The sequence below is a fragment of the Conger conger genome, chromosome 5 (genome assembly GCF_963514075.1).
Source record: "Conger conger chromosome 5, fConCon1.1, whole genome shotgun sequence".
Lineage (NCBI taxonomy): Eukaryota > Metazoa > Chordata > Actinopteri > Anguilliformes > Congridae > Conger > Conger conger.
In genome coordinates, this window is record NC_083764.1 from 47103503 (window position 1) to 47125891 (window position 22389).

Genomic DNA, 22389 nt, shown 5'->3' on the forward strand with positions numbered 1-22389 from the left:
AGATAGGGTACAGGAGCAAGAGAGGACAATTCGATGGGCAAAAGAGATGGAGTATAAGAGTAAGAGGCAGTGAGAGACAGAGAAGAATGGGTAGAGGAGAATAACAGAGATGAATATAACTGCTAAAGAGCTTTTCTATTCTGCATTAGAGAACAAGAGCTTAGCCTGTTGTTTTAGAGCAGGATCAGTGCTTCGAAATGGCCAATGGTTAGGGCATGTAAGTTTGAACATCTGTCTTAGGGCATAGTGAGTGAAATTGATTATTTAGGAGATCAGATCTGTGGGCTGGCCACCCCTCACCAGCAGTAATTGTTATTAAATTTAATAATTGTTAGCAGTAAAAGTAATTGCAAAAAGTTGCTCTAGACTGTCCGTGATCAACCCTGCTCTTACCAGGTTATATCTCATACCAGGTGAGAGAATTCAGATGCTATCTGAGGATAGCACTACCCACAACACTTCCTCCTGCAGAGCCAGAGCTGCCGGCGGTGTCCTTTAATGACTTCTCTCCCCGAACCTGTCTTCAGCATTACCCCAGCACTCTCCCTCCTCTCTATTTGTCATACACACAGTACATAGCTGTAAAATCTCCAAAATACTTGCATGTTTCCATGTTGTCAGACTTACATTTAACCCTTCTAGAACGTTTGGGGTCAATTTTGAATTTTCTAATTTGGTGGGAATATAAATAGTAAAAATGCAATAAACATAATTCTGTGCAAAGTCCTGTACTAACTGTATAAAATGTAAGAAAATATACAACCAATTGAATTTTTTTCTCAGGTTTATTTGTGAATGTTTCTGGTGTCACTTTCCCATACAGGTGGCAAACTTTCACTTACTGTTCCTTAGGCTCTAAAACCGGTCATTAAATCTGAACATAATAGGAGGGTCAAAATAAATTAACAGCTATATTAGACCAAGTTCGCCATCTAAACCACTGAAAAGCCAGCATAGTTGCTGTCATTGGACTGTGTGGCAGTTTCGAAGCAGCACACAAACTGTCTCATGAGCTTCACGACTGATGCTGTAAGTTGAATGTATTTTTAAAAAATTAATCAAAGTCAGTACAGCCCTGCTTTCTGAAATTAAATGGACATGACATGGTTTGAATATGATAAGAATCATTGAAGATATAAAATAGAAGATGAGTGAATTAATGAACATGGATCACTGATTAATAATAAAATGAATGATTAACGAGAGCACTAAAAGAGAGCAGTATGAGCTGTTACTAATGGCAATGGTCATTGGGCGACAGTACCTTAGCTGTAACAGATGAAGGCTGGCCCGTGTTATGGGTAAACGACAGCTAAGACCATACTACGTGGCTAATGCATTCCACAATACCACTAATCTGGCAAACAGGAAATGTATAATTGCGGCATTAAATTGAAACTAGGCCTACAAGTGGCACACATAGCAAATGTAATCACAATTGTCTTAAAAGAACACAACACACAAATCAGGATATTAACAATGAATGTATCCTTAATATCACATTCTGGTGCGCTCCAATACCTAATGGCTCATCCGGAGAAACCATTCCCAGTTCATTGAATGACAAAAGGGGAGCTCATCAGCTTGTGCGATATCCAGGCATTATGGGTACATAGACCTTTTGGGATACAGGGCAGCAGAAAGTGCTACAGCAGAGTTGGTTCCAGTCAGGTCAGATGGATGTAGGGAAATCACCCACAAGAGAGCCAGAAATAACCAAACAGGACAAAGTCTTTTTTCACAGTTGTTTTAACCCTCCTATTATGTTTGGGGTCAATTTGAAGGCGCGTCATTTTTTACACTTAGGACAAGGGTATACAGAATGTTAAGACTACACAAGGGTTAAAAACCAGTTAATCTTTTTTTCATCTTGATACTGTATGATTTTTTATATTTTATATTTTGGTGGGATTGAATAGTAAACATGCGATTATTTAGACCCTTTATAACTGTATAAAATGTAAGAAAATCTCAGATTTTTTTGTGGATGATTCTGGTGTCACTTTCCCATACAGATGGCAAATTTACACTTCCTCTACCTCAGGCTCTAAAATGAGATGTTTCTCACAGATGTTTCATATTTTTGGATAAAAGGCTAGTCATTTGGGTGACACACAAAGTGTAAAAAATTCTCTCTTGCAACAATTTTGCATTTATTTAAAGTGTTGGGGTCAATTTTACCCCAAACATAAAAGCGGTCATAAAATCTTAACATATTTGGAGGGCTAAGTCTATGAATGTGATGGCTCAGTCTTTAGAGTCAAGCCATCTCTGGCTCAGTGATTGGGTGAGCTGTGCATGGACTTCCTATCCACGCACAGTGAGGATGACTTACGGGTTTATATAGACGAAAAGGGATGATGTGGCAGACCCGCACGGGAGCACAGGATTGGGGTCAAAACGTGCCGGCCCCAGTGGCACAAATGCATGCGATTGGTCCGTTCCAACACAGCAGCCTATCAGACGTGGATGGGCCCCCACTGACACCTTGATAGAAACCAGCATCTGATGGGACGGCTCATGGCTTCCCCTGTATTACCCTGCTGGCACCACACACAAACGCATGAGCCCATGTTGAGCACTGGGGGGAATTTAACAGATTTTTAGCCTACGTGTTTATTTGTGCTTTTCAGTGAGGTTTAAGAAATCCTTACTTGTGTTTTATAAGACCATGTTACTATAGGTAGTTACTATATAGTTACTATAGCGCTTCCTATATAGGTTGCAGAGGCTGTTTAGTTCTGTTTGGTTTGTTCATCGTCTATCCTCCCTTGCAGAGCACCTGTTCAGTTAAGCTTGTTGCACGTCACAAATGTAGTCGGGAAATACCACCCTCGAGGGAAGACAGCAAGGAAGGGAAATGTGTGAAAGTGGAATCAATCCCAGCCCAGCACAAATGACACATGATGATACCAAGGCAATTGCAGCCTCAAGGGAAGACTATTTTTCACTTTTAATGTAAGCACTCTGTTCTCTATAAGGCAGTTTATTTGCCCCCATCTTTTTTACCCCCATTTCATTGCTGCCCCTTGGCAAATTGATTGAGCGTGTACCGCTTTTCTGGTTTTTCAGGTGCATCTCAAGCCAGATGCTTGGTTATGATGCTTGCTCATCTAAAAAGCGGCCAAATACATAATTGCTTAGGATTTAAATACTTTTATATGCTTTGTCTGGTGTATTGGAACCTATAAAATACTGTCAAAAAGTGTAAACCCCACCTTCTGATCCTCTTGGGTGGCTCAATTGCACCAGGCAAGATCAATCAAGCACAGAAAAGTATTTGATTCCTAAACAACTATGTATTGGACCCAGGTCTGTGGCACAGTAAAATCTACCTCAGACCAAAGGTAAGAAAAACTTACTTAAGGAACAGTCATTGATGGATGTTTGGAATTGATGAGTGGAACTTGATGAATCTTTGGATTAAACTACCAAAAGAATATTATACAGTACAAATAATTTGAGACCATATTTGCAGCTGGTGGATGCTGTAGTCTGTGTTTTTTTAAATAACATGATACAACTAAAAAAATATCTACAGTCTCTGGATTTGGGACCAAAATTGTCTAATTTAATACAAATGATATATTTTGAATATTTACTATACATTGTGTAGATACCTATACTTGGTAAATAGTCTTCAGTGATGATTATGATTAGAGTATTCATACAATCCCTAAAAATACAGAAAGGGCCATCATCATTCATGGGACAGCAGAATGCTAAGGGCTCTCTTGGCTGAATTGCCAAGTCTCTCTGATAACACAGTACTCACACTGCTATTTTGTAGTTTTTATTTTTTAGGAATATGCCACCTTTTGGAAATGGGAGGGGCCACTGGGGGTGTTGGAACATTTTTCACTATCACTGAGTTGCAGTGGCTGCTTCCTGGCCACCATTGTGTTCTTTGCTCCCGGTTGCATTGGTGGACTGGAAGTAGAACGGCTGTTTTGAAGGATATCCCCTGATGGCGCTCTCCGGCGATTAAGAGAAAAGCCAGGATTGTTTCAACAGCAGGCAGCTGATCCCTGAGATAAGAGAAGCCTAATGCCTCTCCCCAACAGACATGACACCCTTTCCACCGCTGCAATCCCTCCATCCAATGCAAAGTCGGGAAAACAAGATGTGGGCAACGTAGAGAGGAATATGGGCACAGCGCTCACTTGGGACTCGCTTAAGATGTCAGGGAAGAGGGTAGGGGGAGGGTGCAAACTGACCTGCTCTGAGAGGTGTCTTGCTCGGAGGAAGAATCCCAGTAGGCATCCGATGATGACGGCGAGCACGGAGAGGATGAGGAGCCCGTTCTGCTTGCAGACGTTCTTCACCCTGGCCCACGCTGTGTCCAGAGCCATAGCCATCGCGAGTGCCCTGCCCGGCCACAGTCACAACCCCATATATCACACAACGCAGTCCAAACGGAGGGAGGGGTGACTGGGAAGTAGTGAAGAAAACAGGAAGAGAAAAAGAGAGCAAAAAAAATTTGATGTGCAAGAAAAGGTAGTCCAAGAATTCCCATCCACGTGAAGTCCTATGCGCACCAAGTGGCTCTGTGCCTGCATGGGAAACTACGATCACCACACTTTCCAGGCATCCTATCTTGTGCCGCCTGCCCTCCTTGGACAAGATCCCGCCCAGCTGGACGGCCTGGCCAATGGGAGGCCAGCGACAGCTGCCAGTATTGTCATCGGGGTTAATGCCACCAATCCTATTAGGAGGCACTGTATTATGGGGATCTGAGTCAGGATTATGGATCTCTTTGGACAGGACTACACAGAGCAGGTCAACATGGGAGAAAACATGTCTGCGCATACAATTAATTTAATGTGTAGATGAGCCGTGGCATTAGGAAGCAAAAATATAAACCTGACAGGTATGCAACACTATTCTGGCCACCCTGAAGCACAACTTTATCAAATGCACACATTATGGGAACAGACTGCTGCAGCTGAGCATCATGGGATATGTCTCAGCTGTTTCTCTTTTTTATCTTTCAGCAGACCTGTATGATCATTCATTCAGTACTTACGGAATCCAGATAACATTCACAAATAATATTTAATGATAGTTTTTTTGTGTAAATTCAATATACACACCAGTGAGCACTTTATTAAGTATTTATTAGACTTATTTTTAGACATATTGGTCTTCTGCTGCTGTAGCCTATCCACTTAAGAAGTTTGACGCATTGTGTGTTCAGAGATGCTCTTCTGCATACCACTGCTGTAATGCTTGGTTATTCGCATTACTGTCATCTTTCTGTCAGCTTTGACCAGTTTGACCCTTCTCTGGCCTCTCTCATTAAAAAGACTGTCTGTGAAGTGAAGTTTAAAGTGAAATATGGTCAATTTCCGAATCCAGCAATTTTAACAATCAACACCCTCGTTCGGCACTCTAAATACCAAACAAAAGCGCATCAACTGTTAAAACCCTTATTCAACATGCAAAATAAATGTCTTTGATTTAATTTATGGAATATTATCAAAGTTATCAATGATCAATTAAATCACCAAATTCTTTGATAGGTAGAGCAACCTGTTGGATTAACATTTATGAAAATGTACAACTCTCAAGCAGATTAAAATGAAGAAATGTATTAAGTTACAACACAGATCAACGTCAAATCTACAGACGGGTTCAACTACCTAAGACAAAGAAGTAGCAGACAAAGACAAGTACCAGTCACAAAAGAAAACAGTGAAAGAAAGTGCCAAACCCCAGTGTGTGTCTCCCAAAACAGTCCCACAAAACTGAAATGAAAGTTCCAAAGACCAGAAGGCAGAACTTCCTGAAATCATTGATGGAAAAACGAGAAAATTGCAAGAGCAGCTGTAAGGCCGAATCCAAGACTCAGCAGCAGCAGTACTGCTCCAAACTCCATTATCTTGACTCCCAGTGAGTGTCGGTGTGAAAAAGCCATCCGTCAAGGATTTATCTTCTTAAAACAAAGGGGGGACCTTGCCCTCAGAGGGATACATCTGGATGCTGGAAACTGGGAGAGGCAGAACTGACTTAGCTGAACTGGCAATCTACTTATGAAAGTTCCCTTGTGTTGTTAGAAGCAAGACTGAGCAGGATGATATTATCATCAAAAGATTCATGAAGTACACAAGCTTTTTTTGTGTACCTCTAAGGAAAGAGTTTCCTTCTGCTTCTAACAATAGAGGTGATACTCATTCCTAAATACAGTCAGTTGCAACCTTCAAGAAACATGTGTTCCATGTAACAAAACCAATTAGCTAACTTATCTAGTTAGCCAAACAGTCGTTAACACAGATACATACATTTAGGAGTAATGTCAAGGAGGAAAGGTAAAAGCCAAAAGAACGGTTTTTTCAGATAGCAATGGAGGTGATAGCGATGAGGAAGAGAGTCGTTTTTTGATTCCAGTGCTCATGAAGGAGAGGATACTATTATAAGCACCAAGTGCCGATTATTTCCTAAGCCTTAAAGTGATCAGTTTGGATCTCTTGGTTGATCTAGTAGCCAATATAGATTATTATAATATTTCTTATTTTTTTATTTTGTTGTTATTGAAATGTGCCCAACATTCCAAGACTGTTGTAAGATTAAGTAGCCAATCATGACTTGAATACTTGAATGTTTTTTGTACAGTGCAAAAACATTGATATTATTTGTATTTATTTATTTTGTTATTGAAATGTGCCCAGCATTCCACAACTGTAAGAATCAGTAGCCAATCAGGACTTTTTTGTAGAGTGAAAAAACCTTGATATTGTTTATTTTAATTAAATGTTTTTTTTGTTGTTGTTGAAAACACATTCGAAGACTTTACATTGTTGTCAGATTCTTTGTAAGACTGCTATGCTGGAAAATGTGTGTTGAATAAATGACTTATTTATGACTTTAAGTAGGGCCCTATGGAATCTGTGTTGAACGTTTTTAAAATTCTCAATTCTGTCCGTGATTCTGTTATCACAGAAACTGTAGGGATGCACCCTAATGCTGTTATCAGTCTGTCGCTAGCCCCGTCAAAAGATACTTGCAACCATGCCTAACAACATTTCAGCCATTCTGATATTTGGTCTGAAAAACAGCTGAACCTCTTGACCATGTCTGCATGATTTTATGCATTTAGTTGCTGCCACATGATTGGCTGATTAAATATTTGCATTAACAAGCTGGTGTACAGGTCTACCAAATAAAGTGCTCACTGAGTGTATAAGGCTTCATTAACATCATGGACATACGAACATACTGTAACTACCTTTTGGAGCATTACTGGTTAGTTTATTGAGATGAACTACAACAATGCAGTTGTATAATTTTCTTATGAGGGCATGGCGTATAAGTTTGTTGTGCCAAATTACATTGACTCTCAATGTGCTAGCTCAGTAGTTTGAAAATTCATTCTGGGGACATCTAGTCCATCTTATCACTTTATGAAGGGAACAAGCATTGTGCATATTCAGTTAAGAAAAGTCTATTTTGGAATCATAGAAAAAACGATTTTTCGCTAAGCTTTCAGGAAAATGCCAATTCGTGAAGTGACACTTTTAGTATAAGTGCCCATTAAGGCAAAGATGATACTGTTAAGTAGTCAAGAATACATTAGTGCCTTAGAAAATTCTCATTCTCATTCAAATAATTTGTATCATTCAAAGTGCATGACAAATTGTGGCACCTACACTGTCAGACAAGATTCAATCTATCAACACTGACTTCAATACATTTGAATAAATTGGCTTTATGTGGTGCATGGCTGCTGCTTTGTCTGCCGACCACCAGATGGGGCCATAGTCTCTTCTCATTCCTATACAAACCTGCAAATCGAGCAACATCCAATTCCCTTATCCACTCACCCACTGTTCGCTATACCCAGTTGGCCTTCCACAACGCTCAGAACAACTGGTCTGCTCGCACACTTGCTGAATGGGGTCACTGTTGCCATGCCACTTGTCTCTTTTCTAGCCCGCATCTTGAATGAGAAATACATTCATGTTAATTTTTAACTCTTGTGTCATCTTGTGCAACATTCTGTATGCTCCCCTTGTACGGGTCAAAAGGGTCAAAAATTGGTCAAAAATGGGCCAATACCGGTCAAAAATGACCCGCCTTCACTAAACCCCTAAAATAAAGCAGCTTAATTGAATTTTAAACCCCAAATCTATAGTGCATGAAGAAACAACATGTCACTCATCACAAACTTTGTCATCAAATTTCAAGTTGCAAAAAGGATCATTTAGGGGGTTTTCTCTGCAGGTAAACATAATAATTTTTAAGGAACTCACATGAATGAGACAATGAATCTATGAATTCCATGAAATCAATTAAAATGTCATTTGAGTCCGCTTAACCCTCCTATTATGTTTGAGGTCAATTTAACCCTTTTGACCATTTGACCATTCAGTGTTTGTCTCTTAAAAACCAGTTATCTTGATACTGTACGATTTTTTACATTTTCTATTTTGGTGGGATTAAATAGTTTAAATAAATTGTTGGGGTCAATTTGACCCTAAACATAAAAACGGTCATAAACTCTTCACATAATAGGAGGGATAACACCAGCAGACAATCTTCACCCCCTGCCCACACCGCGTCCAGAGCCTTAGCCACCCGGAGCCATAGCCATAAGGAGAGGGTGGGGCCACAGATTGTTAGCTGAAGTTTCTTGGTCGGAAGCTTTGAGCTTTGAATAGAAAGTTTTCTTTTCAGAAGTAGGAAAGTTGTTCTTTTTTGTGGAGAGAGTGGCACCATTACTAATGAATGGGATCACTGATGGTATGTTCAGTGTTCTGAATTCTTCAATGCTATCTGTGACCACGGTGCCTGAGTGCCTGATTCTGACCGGACCAGACCGGACCATTTTGCCCATTTCTCACCAAATATTTACATATGTTTTTCATATGACACATTTTATCAGTATGACGTTTTGTCAATAATTGTCAGGGATCTGCAGGACTACTTTGAAATTGTACCAGCAGGTACAGAGTTAAAGTATCATCGAGTATTTCATATATGTGACCCACTCTATCATAATCAATCATAAGTCGTGACATTTCACTTAAATCGTATTATATAAAAATGTTTTTAAAAAAATGGTTTGGACCTATAGGCTCCTCATTAGCGCAGGAAGTGCAAGAGTCTTTCAGGTCTCTACTTCTCAAATATGAATAATTCCTGGTAGCTGTCTTGACATTGTGACAGTGCAGTTCATGTTCAGTCGTGTTCAGAGGAGAGATTTGAGCAAAATATCATTATTTTGCTCTCAGATGGCTTCAGTTACTATCTCTCCTCTCTCCTATTTCCAGTTTCTTTCCCTATTTGCTGTAGTCTTTGTATTTTATGTCTTTCCACTCAAATATGACACACTCTTAGGTCTGGCTTAAGAACTTAAGGATGTGGAAAAGGTTTTCATTTTTGAAAGTTTAAATTGATAGCTGAGTTGATGGCTTCCCATTTTACATTCTAGACTGGAAAGTATCCAGTACTTCTGTTTTATGTGTAAAATGTATTGTTTCACTTTCCCAGAACAAGAACACAACAGTTCATATACTCCGGAGCCATTGTAAAGCTCCAAGGAATCTATGACCAGTTCAGAATCCAAGGAGCTGGGCGAATGTCTGGGACACGTCTGGTTTGTAAGCGAGATCTCCGATGATTAACAGGTCTAGCCAGAGCTGCGAGAAGCGGCATCAGCTAGTTGTCTGTCCTGCACCTGAGGCCATAGCCGGGTCAACCTACCAAGACCTTCATCAGTCTTTCCTGGAGGCACTTCATGGTTGATTTTGAGGTATGCTTTCAACTTCAATGTCTGGACTGACCTTTGAACATTAGCCAGCAGAATTTCTTGATATTTGGTGGAATCCATTCTTCCTTCCACTCGCAATATTTACTACACCCACAGCTGCCACACGACCCCAAAGCATAATGGTTCCACCTCCATGCTTCATAGTTGGCAGGGTATTCTGCAAAGGCTTCACCCATTTTTCTACAACGATACCTTCTTTGGTGGTGGCCAAAAAATTCAATTTTGGTTTTGTCAGTCTAAGGCACATTGTTCCAAAAGGATTCCAGCTTTTCAATGTTTTCTTTTCCATACTTCAGATACTTAAATTTGTGTTGAGGTCATTCTTTCTGGCAACTCTGCCATGCGCTTTAAAATGTAAAAATGTCTCATGTTCAACCATTTAGAGTTCAGGTTTGCGTTCGAACACATACAGATTCATTGTAATAGACATTTAAACCAGGGATTCCCACATTTTTGCACCCCATTGTATCCATCTGACTGTAACGAATACATTGTGTATGTTGGTGTTGTTAGATGAGAGCACACTCAATGCGTCTTGTTAGTGCACCACTGCTGACGTTTGGCTGCCTATTTCAGGTGCCTTACTTCACTCTCCCGTCATGGTAGCTTTAGGGGAAGCAGACACTGTACACCCACAGGAAAACACAGATGATTCTCCATCTTATAGATAACAAAACATGTCCAATATGCACAGAAAAAAAATGTAAGGTGGCAATCAAGAGTTAAGATGCTAAAGCAAGCAAGATCAACACTCAACAATTTTGACAATATATATTTCCCTCCAGAAGTATGGTAACCCTTTTGCGACTGAAGGTATTTTGCTACTGAAGGCATGAGATCAAAATATGAATATGACACAAAGTACAGACAGTTAGCTTTTTATTCAACGGTATTTACACACAAATATAGCATGTTTTGGGGCAGAAACAGCTGTTTTGTGTTGAGTCCACCATTTTCACCTGTGCAAAATTAAGTTGATGAATGATGGATAGGTGTTCACTGTTACTCAGGTATTTTATTTTGCATAGATTGAGAAAGAAAAGAGTGGCCTTTGTTTTCATCTGGATATTGTATTTGGAGTCAGAAAGCATACACCATCAGGAAGCCTAGGGAACTCACTCTGATTGCAAAAAATTGAGAGAGGCTAATCTGAGAGGACAGAAGAATTAATTAATAATGAAAGCACAGGAACTGGGGATATCAAGTGCAGCATTTTGGAAATCTTGGAAAAAAAGAAACAATCGCAAATTTTACTCAACCATTACCTTGTTTTTTAATTGCACTGCATACATGATTATACATTTGACACATATGTTGTCTTTATACAATCTAAAACTACCTTGACACCATTACATTGACCATTCATAAATTATAGTAATGTGTCACAATTAGACTTTTCCTTTGATTCTGCTGTAACAGTCTGTATTTCAGTTCATAACTAATTCATCCCAGCCCACTTCCTTTCCCTTCTTTTAAGCACATGTATATCCACATACATTTAAGACTTAGCAGTAGTAGTAGTACATGTCTAGTCAAAAGTAAATCCATGTTGATAATGCTCGTCAAGGTATAAAAACAAGAAAAGTAAAAAATAAACCTCATCACACGAAGGATTACACATACGGTAAGAATAGAGAGAATCTTGAGATCTGTATTTGGCGGCATGCTGAGTCTGCTAGCGTTCGAGACTGGACGAACATGCGGCTCGAAGACGATCAGTTGAATAAACATAAAAATCTATTTCCTATGTATGCTGTTACAGGGTTCTATATTAACTGAGAAACAAAGTCACTTGCTTCCAAACATTCAACAATGTTGGGTTCTACAGTAGGGTGAATGTAAGAACTTACCACCCTCACAAGGCTGCTCAGCTCCTCTACCTGGTGTGTTAGGGCATGGCTCCACTGCAGCCATCAACTTGAGCCTTCGCTATCAGCCATTATTTTGTCTTTCTACCGGGTCCACTGCAGCCATGGAAAATCAGCCATCGCCATCATCAATAAATCCGACAGCCTACTGTCGTGTTTTGCTAGCTCATTTTACATTGTATGTCGACAGCTATGTTTTCACTCATGTGAATTAAGCAACAATGCTCTGGTTCAGTTGTAACCAGCTAATTTAGCTGACTAAATTATTTTGAGACACTGGGGCTAGCTCCCAACTACCGAAATTACAGACTGATGAAAAGCTACCCACTTTATAATTTGTATGGAGAAGAAAAAAAGCAGAACAACTACACTTCTCATTAAATTCAATTCACTATATGGGAATGAACGCGTGCGTTAACCATTGAGAAATTAACGATTCCCTTCCCGACAACTTGACGCGATGGTATACAATGTAGCTGCTGTCATTAATTACAATGGATTCGTTCCCTCAGCGTCCGATGGCTGATGCCGATGGCTGAAGTTGATGCCTGCAGTGGAGCCGTGCCGTTAGTGTGCACTGTATGCTTTTCCACAGGAGGCTAATCTCTGCGGAAACCAAAGATCTTCTGTTAGACTTATTTCCACCCCACGGAGACAGACAACACATGAGTACAAGAACCCAAGCCAGTATTATGTCATTATGTCATTATGGCTCATTCCCTCTGTCCATACTTCCTGAGGTAGAGAAACCATGGTGACTGTTACCTAATGCTGTTATCTAATGCACAAAGGGGACAGCTGGAAAATCAACGTCAGATCCTCTCTTTCTTCTTAATGTGTGAAACAGGTGGGGTTAATTTTCACTTTCCAAAGTAAAAAAAATAAAAAATCACTTCACATTTTATGTAATAAAACTAAAAAATATGCTGTGTCTTTTGATACGTCACCTGCAGTCCTATGTTAAGCTGACCTTGAGATATAGCCCTAATTAGCAGACACATAGAACGTTCTCAAAAATAATTGTGATATCATACTGATATCAGTAACTATGTTTCTTGTAATGTTATTATAAATGTATAATATCATTGATGTTTTTCTTCTATATTTCTATGCTATTCATTCAAATAATTATCAACACTGAAAACTGTGATGGGAGGGCTATCATTTACATAGGTTTTTCTTTCAACATAGCTACAATTCTAGCAAAAATGCACTGTTGTGGATGGTTGTCCCATTTACTTTGGGGTTGGTTGTCACCTGTAATTTTTCACGTCAAATCTATAGCCTAAAAAAAATGTCTATCCCGACACATTTTAAATGTTATCTGGTTATGTCAAATGTGCTTTTTAACTAAGCAGTACCTTACCTCATTGAAAATTTTGACATGCATGGTAGGTGAAAAAAAAAGACAACTGATATTGTGTGTGAATATTTGTGAATGTTTAAAAAGATAAGTCCCATATCGGCGTTTGGTTGTCACAAAGGACAGGCTGTCTTTGTGAGTTTATAACTTTTTCTTATACTAAGTACTAATACTAATACTAATACTTATTACCTTTGTGGCGGTACCTTTCTGGAAACGAATGTTGTGTTCCAGTATGCTCCAGTATGCAGGTAGTCCTGTACACCAGCTTGTTAATGCAAATGTACCATTGAATTAAAACAAAGCATAAGCAAGATTACCCCCGTGTTGGTTGGTGTCCTGTCTCCCCTAGAATGGAATTAGTAGCTACTATGCGTAGTGTAGAGAGAGAGAGAGAGAGAGAGAGAGAGAGAGAGAGAGAGAGAGAGAGAGAGAGAGAGAGAGAGAGAGAGAGAGAGAGAGAGAGAGAGACGTGTGTGGGTACAACTATTGGTGGGCTACCGAAACCACATTCAAATACATGCTCGATCTGATACTGATAGATAGCCCAAGGTAACGCAGTAAGGAGAGACCATGGGAAACGCCAGAATCATTCATGGCTAACATCCGTGTAATAATACTGTATATTTTGCTTATTGTCCAAGTGTGATACGTCGGACCTGAGGTCCCCCTTGGGAAGCATAAAGTTATTCTATTCTATTGTCATCGGTCCAGAATGAGCGCGGACTGCACGAGCTACTACAGTTCAGAGAAACTCTTCGTGAACGGGTTTACTTGTCCAAAACCAGAGAGCGACGGCAAGGCGGTTTTTTGTTGCGGATTTAACGATATCAAATATTGCTGTGATGATCCAAATAGTTTTTTTCCATATGAGTACGGGTACATGTGGTGGCTGAGGTAAGATTTCGATTATCTTATTTAACTGTTTTTTTGTGTTCACCTTTTTCGAGTATCCCTAGTGATTTGACTCTTGAAAAATTGGCTGCATGTAGAAGTGACCTGCGAAAACTGAAGTTGCACTTATTTCCTTATTTACCGTTACATGAACACTCAGTGAGCGCTTTATTAGGTATTTAATAGACTGATTTTTTAGACTTCTACTGCAATAGCCTATCCAGTTAGAGTTATTATACGTTGTGTGTTCAGAGATGTCCTTCTGCATACCACTGTTGTAATGTCATCTTCCTGTCAGCTTTGACCAGTCTGGCCATTCGCCTCTGACGTCTTTCATTAAGGGTGAGGTGTTTCTGTCTGCAGAAGTGCTGCTCACTGGATTTTTTGTTTAGTTTTTTTCGCACAATTCTTTGCAAACTAGAGACTAGTGTGCGTGAAAATCCGAGGAGATCAGCAGTTTCTGAGATACTCAAACTACCCTATCTGCCACCAACAATCATTCCACGATCAAAGTCACTTAGATCAAATATTTTACTAATTCTGATGGTTGATGTGAACATTAAATGAATAAATAGGTGTAATAAAGTTAAAATGTTCCTCATAAAGTGCTCGGTGCGTGTATATTATTTTCAATATTTAACGCCAGATGATTGCTGTCCGATTGCAGGTAATAATTCAGTATAGTATACAAACAATGTAAAGAACACAAATGTTATGACTTTACTAGGCTAATTGAATTCCATACGAATTTGTTTGAGTTAGCCAAATGCTTTAGTTGATGTGATAAATCCAAGCGTTTATGTACATGCAAAACAGGAGCAGGATTCAATGCAGAGGATATCAATATAGAAGTCGATATCGAAGTATTGACGACGAGGACGTTGGGTGAACTGAAACAAATATGTACACCCTGAACGAGCTCCGTAATTGGCTCCGGCCATCAATTCTCTACGAAAGCAAACTGCACTCAATGTTACTGTGTTTTTGACATGGCAACTGCGTGCGTAAGTAATGAAGTGTGGAGTACGCTGAAAGCAAATATATTTTGTTGTAAGAAATTGTATTGTCGGGGCAGAAGACCCACACACGGTCTCCTGCCACGAAGGGCTGTCCCCGACAGCGTACGTTGTACCAACAACGCTTTTGCTTGGCGCTGGCCGAGACCTGAGCCCGGCGGGCGAAGTCGTGGGCAACCCTCAGACGCTCCCGCAGCCGCTGGAGATACTCCACCGGGGACCGACCGGACTCCTCTGGCTCTGGCGGGGCCCCGAACATCAGCTCCACTGGCGTCCGGAGCTCACGCCCAAACATCAAGGCCGCCGGCGTGCACACGGCCGACCGATAAGCCCAAAGGACCAGGGGCAGATGTTGATCCCAGTCCCTCTGGTGGCTGCTGGTGAGGATAGCCAGCTGGGTGGCTAGCGTGCGGTTAAACCGCTCCACCAGCCCGTCACTCTGGGGATGGAGCGGCGTAGTTCGAGTTTTCACCACACCCAGCCGCTTGCACACCTCAGCCAGCAGCTTGGATTCAAAGTTCCGCCCCTGGTCACGATGCAGTTTGGCGGGGGCCCCGAAACGAGCAAACATTTCTGCCACGAGCCTCTCCGCCGTCGTGGCCGCCGACTGATCCGGCACCGCATACACCTCTGGCCACTTGGAAAAATAATCCATGGCCACGAGGACGTAGCGGTTGCCAGACTCGGTGACCGGGAAAGGCCCGAGGACATCCACGCCCACCCGCTCCATTGGGGCCCCCACCTGATACTGCTGCATGGGCACTCGGGGGCGGTGTGAAGGCCCTTTACGGGCCGTGCAGGCGTCACAGCAGTGCACATGGAGCTCGACGTCCAGTGGTGCCCCGGCCAGTAGAACCGGCGTCGGAGCCGGTGGAGTATCTTGTTGGTTCCAAAGTGCCCCGCCCCCACCGAGCCATGGACCAGCCCGAGGACCTTGGGGCGGAGCAGGCGGGGAACCAACAGCTGTGCTCTCGTGCTGGGGACTGCCATTTGCGGTAGAGGAGGTCGTCGTGGAGTTGGAGGCTCCCCCACTGGCTGTAATACGCCTTCAGCTCGGGCCCCTCTGCTGACACCGCTTGCCACGCTGGACGTTGTGCCGCCTCCAGCCAGCGGCGCACCTGCGCCAGCACAGGGTCCGCTGCCTGTACCTGGCGCAGCTCCTGGGGTGTCACGGGCCCCCCAGCGGGTCAGCAGGTCCAGGCCAATGATGCACAAGTCCCGGGTATTAGCTAGCCAGAACTCATGCGCCACCTCCTGGTCACTTACGCGCACCTGCAGGACCTTCTTGCCCCTCATGGCCATCTTCTCCCCCATCACGGACGTCAGCGGCGTGGTGGTGGGCGCCCATTCCCCTCGTGGTATGGCTCCGTCAGTGCCGCGCAGCACCCCCGGCCGAACAAGGCCCCCGTGTCCACCAGGGCCCGGCACGGTTGCCCATCCAGCCAACAGCCAAGGTATAACCCGTTGGCCTTGCCCAGCCGACCTATACGCTTTTGCATGTTCACCTTTGGAAAGGCGGTTTGGGTCGCTTTAACAAAAGCGGTTTGTTCCGCCTCTATAAAGGCAGATGGAATTTTTGCTTTCGTTCTGAGGGTCGGGCTGGGCAAAGTCACAGGGGCCCGCACCTCGGCAACATTTGGGTTGGTGAGGGCTCTTGCTTCTCGGGGCGGCGTCCCAGTCTCGTTTCCCGCCGGCTGCGGGTCCCGCTGTTTGGGTTCTGGCGCTGGGCAGTCGCGAGCCAGTAGCCCCTCCGCTCCATTCGCCCTCGCTGTTGTGGCCGGGCCCAGCGAACTTCCTCGCCGTCTCCACCGTCACAGGCCACCCGGGCTTCAGGTCGGGCCTGCTGCACAGTTGGTTGCACTCCTAGAACATCTTCCGTCTCTCTCACCAGGTTCAGGGCCTTGTCAATCGTGCGGGGCTTGGCTAGGCTAACGTGGTCCCGCAGCCGCTCTGGTGTGAGGGCTCGCAGGAACGCATGAAGGGCTAGCTTCTCTTGCGCTGCCTCACCAAACTCGGGATAGCCTTGGCGAGCATAGTGCTGTACGTCGGCAGCCACAGTTCCCAGCTCTCACCCTTCTGGCGGTAGCTGCCTTGTAGCTTGTTTCAGTTAGCTTCAGCTGACTGGTGTTGACCGTAGCGCCGTTCCAGCGCTGCCGTTAGAGCGCGGACATCATGCTGCTTACTGGGGTGCAGGTCGGTGATGACTTGGAGCGCTGGGCCTTCCAATGCTAGCGCCAGGTGCGTAGCAGTCTCCCCCAGGCTCCAGCCGCTCTGCTCAGCAGCAAACCGGACTTGCGCGAGGAATGGCTCGGCGCTGTTCCGCTGAACTTCGGTAGCCTGTACTGCATCTTCGGCACAGCAGGTTGGCCAGCACTGCTCGTTGTAGCTGGCTGAATTCGTGCTTCACTGGAGCCATCGGGACGCTCGGGGACTCGCTGCTGTGCCCCCTACTTTACCCCTGCACGGGCGAACAACGTCACTGTTTCTAACATGGCACAGCGAAAACATAGAAAATTGCCTTAAGACACATTTTCTAATATTTATCTATGGGGCATAGATATGCCCTTGCAATTTCAGCCCATTTGAGCCATGCACAGCTGCGAAAACATAGGTCTCGATGTTGCCTTTAAGATAGATCTGCCGTTCTACTTTTCAGAATTTGGGAACCTGGACATAACACTCTTACGGTTTCTGATGTGGATGTGACATTTCCTCATTTTTGGAAGATAGTTTAATCAGAAAGGTGGATGGCAAATACCACATGTGAAAATAAACTGATGGTTGTGGTCCTCAGTTTATAAAGTAAAACCTTTTCAATTAAGTAGCTGAAAGCATCTTTTGGTTTAGCAGTTCTTTTCACACCTTTACCATGACCAAAGACTGCTGAGTAGGACAACAAGAGGTTGCCTGGCATTGATGGGCTTACAGAAGTGCTTTATACAATCTTACCACATCATATGGAGAATCTACTTTAATGAGTCTTGAGAATGCATGGTGGGTGGTGTATCTTCTGCCAAAAAAAGAGAGATCTCAGCTAGCAAAGGAATGGGTCTCCATTATAATTTGTATGTCTATATGATAAAAATCTATCCAACCATCCAAAAACTATTGCATGACAGACAGGTAGATTTTTAACTCCTTAAGTATCACCCCTTTTCGTAACAAAAGCTTGAAAATGACATACCCAAAATAAAATGGCTACTATCCTTGAACCCGAAGCGTAACAGTCTTGCAGTTTTGTTACACAGGCAAAACAATGCTGTGTTGTTTTATGAAAGCCTAACAAATTATACACCATTAGAAATGACGTAATGCCATTAGCTAAAATGTTTCTCAGTTGCTACTTCAATACTATACCACTAGCTGGTTCTAGGCTAAGTTATACTGTATTTTTTGCTCAAGGATGGGGATCATGCCTTTATTGTGCAATAGGATTACCGATACTGGTCAGTGAAGTTTGTACGTGGGCTCTTCTTGTTCCAGAGAGCCTATACAAAACATAGGTAATAGCATTTATATGTTCAAGTACTTTTGTAGAAGTATGCAGTGGTGAAACTGCATAATGTCCATTGAGTAAACAATGGACATTCTATTGTGGTTTCTCCAAGTTAGCATGTTTTTAGAATTGCATTGTTGTGCATTTGGTTTGCTGGACCCTTGCCATGAAAAGAGTGTAGTATATGGATTTCCAAAATGCAGAGAAGGCACATGTTACAAAATAAGGAATTGTTGTCGCTCAAGCAATGGCATTTTAAAATAGGTTATACATTACGTTTTTGTACCACACGCTTGCTATATTTCTGCCAATTTGGTAACTACTTGAACTGACACTGTCATTTGGCTGACATTTTTATCCTAAGCGACTTACTGTTGATTTAGACTAAGCAGGAGACAATCCTCCCCTGGAGCAATGCAGGGTTAAGGGCCTTGCTCACAGGCCCAACGGCTGTGTGGATCTCATTGTGGCTACACCTCGTGCTGACTACTGATTCCAATTGTCTGCTACATTTGTGCACTATGTGAGGTGACAATTCTCATTTATCTGTTGTGGTGATAGGGTGCGGGAGCTGAATACGCAGTGACATTACATTACATTACATTAATGGCATTTGGCTTATCCAGAGCGACGTACGACAAAGTGCATACCCTTAACCAGGGATAAGTGCGCTGAAAGACCCTAGAGGGAAGTACAATTTCAACTGCTACCTGCACAACAAAGATAAGGACCAGGGCCTATTATTATTATTTTTTTTAAACAAACAAACAACGGAAAAGTATGACCAAACCCCTTAACTAGCCTAACACTGCTTACCTAGCCAAACTATAAATACTGATACACAAACAGTAAATCACAGAAAGACAACAATTAAGGTTCAAAAGGAGGTAGGGAGGGACGGGGAGAGGTGCTGCTTGAAGAGGTGCGTCTTCAGTTTGCGCTTGAAGGTGGGAAGAGATTCTACAGTTCTGACCTCAATGGAGAGTTCGTTCCACCACCATGGAGTCAGAAAAGACAGTAGCCGTGACTGTGAGGTGGAAGTTCGGAGAGGGGGTGGTGCCAAGCGGCCTATGGAGGCTGAACGAAGAGGTCTGGCAGGGGTGTAGGGTCTGATGATTTTTTGTAGGTAAGCTGGGGAAGACCCCTTAACTGCTTGGAAGGCTAGCACCAATGTTTTGAATTTGATGTGAACCATGACAGGCAGCCAGTGGAGGGAAGTAAGCAGGGGGGTGACGTGAGTATTTGGGAAGGTTGAAGACCAGACAAGCTGCTGCATTCTGGATAAGTTGGAGGGGTCTGATGACGGACGCTGGGAGGCCAGCCAAGAAGGAATTGCAGTAGTCCAGGTGAGACAGAACCATTGCTTGGACCAGGAGCTGGGTCGAGAAGGGGGTGAGAAATGGGCGGATTCTCTGTATGTTGTATAGGAAGAACCTGCATGACCGGGTCACCGCCGCAATGTTCTCGGAGAGGGACAGTCTGCTGTCCATCACCACCCGGGGTTCCTTGCACTGGGTGATGGCGTAAGTGTGGTATCCCCGAGGGAAATGGAGAGATCCAGATGGGGAGAGGTAATGGCAGGGATGAATATCATTTCAGTAGGACGTGAGGTTGAGTTTCCCTGCCATTCTCTGTTATTTCCTCACTCGAGTCAGATTAGACTTCTTGACCGTTTCATAGATATGAGAGACTGGCTGAACTGTATTTTTATACATGTCTGTCTTTCCATTTTTGGCAGCGTCGGGGCACTAGTGGGTCTCTCCATTGCCGCAGTGGTCCTCCTAGCCTTCATTATCACCCTGTGTGTCCTTTGCTACCTCTTCATCTCCACAAAACCAAGCCGGATGGACAACGGTCTCCCACTGCAGGCACCAGGTACACGGTGGGGTAGGGGACCTGGCAGAGCACAAGGCCTACAGAGCCCTTATGGAGTGCCTAGCCTTCAAGAGACAGGCCTAAAAATAGTGTAATTGGGCAGGAGTTTCTACACATAAAGTTATTTCTTTATGAAAATGGATGTGATCAATTCAAATTCATCTTGAAATACAATAAATCTGTAAAATTCGAGAATTACTTCTTCACTCCTATCTCATCTAAGAGTTATGTTCAGCACGATTGATGTACATGTTGACTCATCCTGTCTAAGATATGCCAGAGGTCCTCCAGATATTTTATTAATAAGATAGAAATCTAATTCCCTTCTATGACGGAGAACTAAATGGACATAAGACCTAGTTCAACAACATATGAAGAGGTTGTCCATGTGGGTATGTGAAGCAATTCATCCAAAATATTTTGCCCTGGAATTGGAGCAGGGGGGTTATACTGTATGTGAAACTGCTGTAATGTATACATGGTAAAAGCAAAATGTATAAAAATACCCTTTAAACGCTGAGAATAAGTGAATTGTTTTCTTACAGATCTAAAATTGTGGAGTACAGAGCCAAATCAAGAGAAACATATAACTTTGTCCCAATCATTATAGAGCTCACTGTTACACATATGGGTAGGTTTGGTGTTCAATGCTGCAGTTGGTGCTATAAGGTTGAGACTGTTGCACCTTATTCATTTAAAAAACCTTGGCATCCACATCCATTGGTGAGTGAGTGTGTCTGTGTTTTTTCCTGAACTCACAATCTCTGCAGGTTGAGGTGGTTTATAGAATACAAATATAAGTTGTAAAAAAGCAGGACAACAAAACACAATCTGTATGCTATGCTCATGTTCAATGGCACGTTTTCAATACAAAATGTATCAACATTTTTCTGCCCAAAGCATGTCTTTCTTTTTTATCTCTATTAAATGTTTTAAGGTATTGTTGTCTGTAGGTTCAGGTGAAAGAGCTTGAGATAGCACATTGTAAAGTACAGCTGCGGGCTTTTTCAGGAGGGTTTAGTCTGTATCAGGACGAGCTTTCCTACATTGCTCTTGTTTCAGGCCCTGAGCTGGGAGCCCTGGAAGGAACCAGCGGGTCTAGTGCCCCTTCTGGCCCGCAGGGATTCCGCAAGCACTTCTTCAGCCGAAAACTAGACTGTGACAACCAGCCCCCCGATCCAGACCGCCTGTTCCAGAGGTGCTTCATGGCCACCGTCACCACTGTGAATGTGGAGGGTCCGTCTTAGAGTGGTGCCACACTGGCCGTGGTAGTAAGTTGGTCACACACATACATACACACACACATACGCATACACATACATATACACACAGACATACACACGCACACACACACATACACATACATAGACACACACATATACATACACATACACACACACACACACATACATATACATACACACATATACATACACATACACATATATACACACAGACACATACATATACACACACATACACATACATACACATACATACACACACACATACACATATACATACAAATACACATACACATATACACACACACATTCACAAAAAAAACACACACACATTTCACAGAAGCTGCCTCCTCCCAAAACCCTACACCCCCCACCCCTCTCCCCCTCTGCTGCATATGGATGAAGATCACACTGAGCACTCTGAGAGATGTCAGGCCAAAATCACCATGGATCACCACACAGGAATATTCCCATCTAACTCCATGGCGCTCAGATAATGGACACAGCTTGAGCTCGTCTGTCTGTTGCAGCCCTGCCAGTTGTGGTATGGGTGGTATGAGTTCACCAAAATTATTTCACCATGTTGCCATTTCTGCCAAGAACTATATTACACTCACAGATACTGACATGAACTGTTTTAAGAAGAGGTTTGTGAGCACCATCTTTGCTGCTTAGGGAATCTGCACTGAATAATAGCTGCCAAGCCGAAAATGTTCTGCCAGTCCAGCACAAGCTGGAAACGGTGTTGATCACCATGGACTGTACAAACTCCAAAAAACAAAACCGATTAAAATGCACTGAAAGGAATTCATTATGCAGCAGACTAGTTTTGTTCCTGATTTTCCTCAGAAGAATACATTAAGT

General features: G+C 42.9%; 2 protein-coding genes across 3 annotated transcripts in view; one reads left to right on the forward strand and one right to left on the reverse strand.

Moving 5' to 3' along the window:
* The window catches only part of slc1a7a (solute carrier family 1 member 7a), a 31082-nt gene extending 26724 nt beyond the window's left edge, over nucleotides 1-4358 (reverse strand). Inside the window, exon 1 of one of the 2 annotated variants that reach the window (XM_061241989.1) lies at nucleotides 4218-4358. In XM_061241989.1, the coding sequence (XP_061097973.1) occupies nucleotides 4218-4358 (141 nt within the window). The remainder of the gene's footprint in view (nucleotides 1-4217) is intronic. The other variant, XM_061241990.1, reaches the window with a different exon arrangement.
* A 9357-nt stretch (nucleotides 4359-13715) lies between these two features.
* Nucleotides 13716-21528, forward strand: LOC133127910 (protein shisa-like-2A). Its single transcript, XM_061241030.1, has 3 exons — nucleotides 13716-13897; nucleotides 20145-20281; nucleotides 21344-21528. Exons 1-3 carry the CDS (start codon nucleotides 13716-13718, stop codon nucleotides 21526-21528), a joined length of 504 nt encoding a protein of 167 aa, XP_061097014.1.
* Nucleotides 21529-22389: the final 861 nt, after the last annotated feature.

Excerpts from the sequence above, each read along its gene's own strand:
- LOC133127910 (XM_061241030.1), top strand. The coding sequence starts at position 13,716 with ATGAGCGCGGACTGCACGAGCTACTACAGTTCAGAGAAACTCTTCGTG. Across the intron at positions 13,898-20,144 it reads GGGTACATGTGGTGGCTGAG|CGTCGGGGCACTAGTGGGTC; the intron begins GTAAGATTTCGA and ends CATTTTTGGCAG. Across the intron at positions 20,282-21,343 it reads TCTCCCACTGCAGGCACCAG|GCCCTGAGCTGGGAGCCCTG; the intron begins GTACACGGTGGG and ends CTCTTGTTTCAG.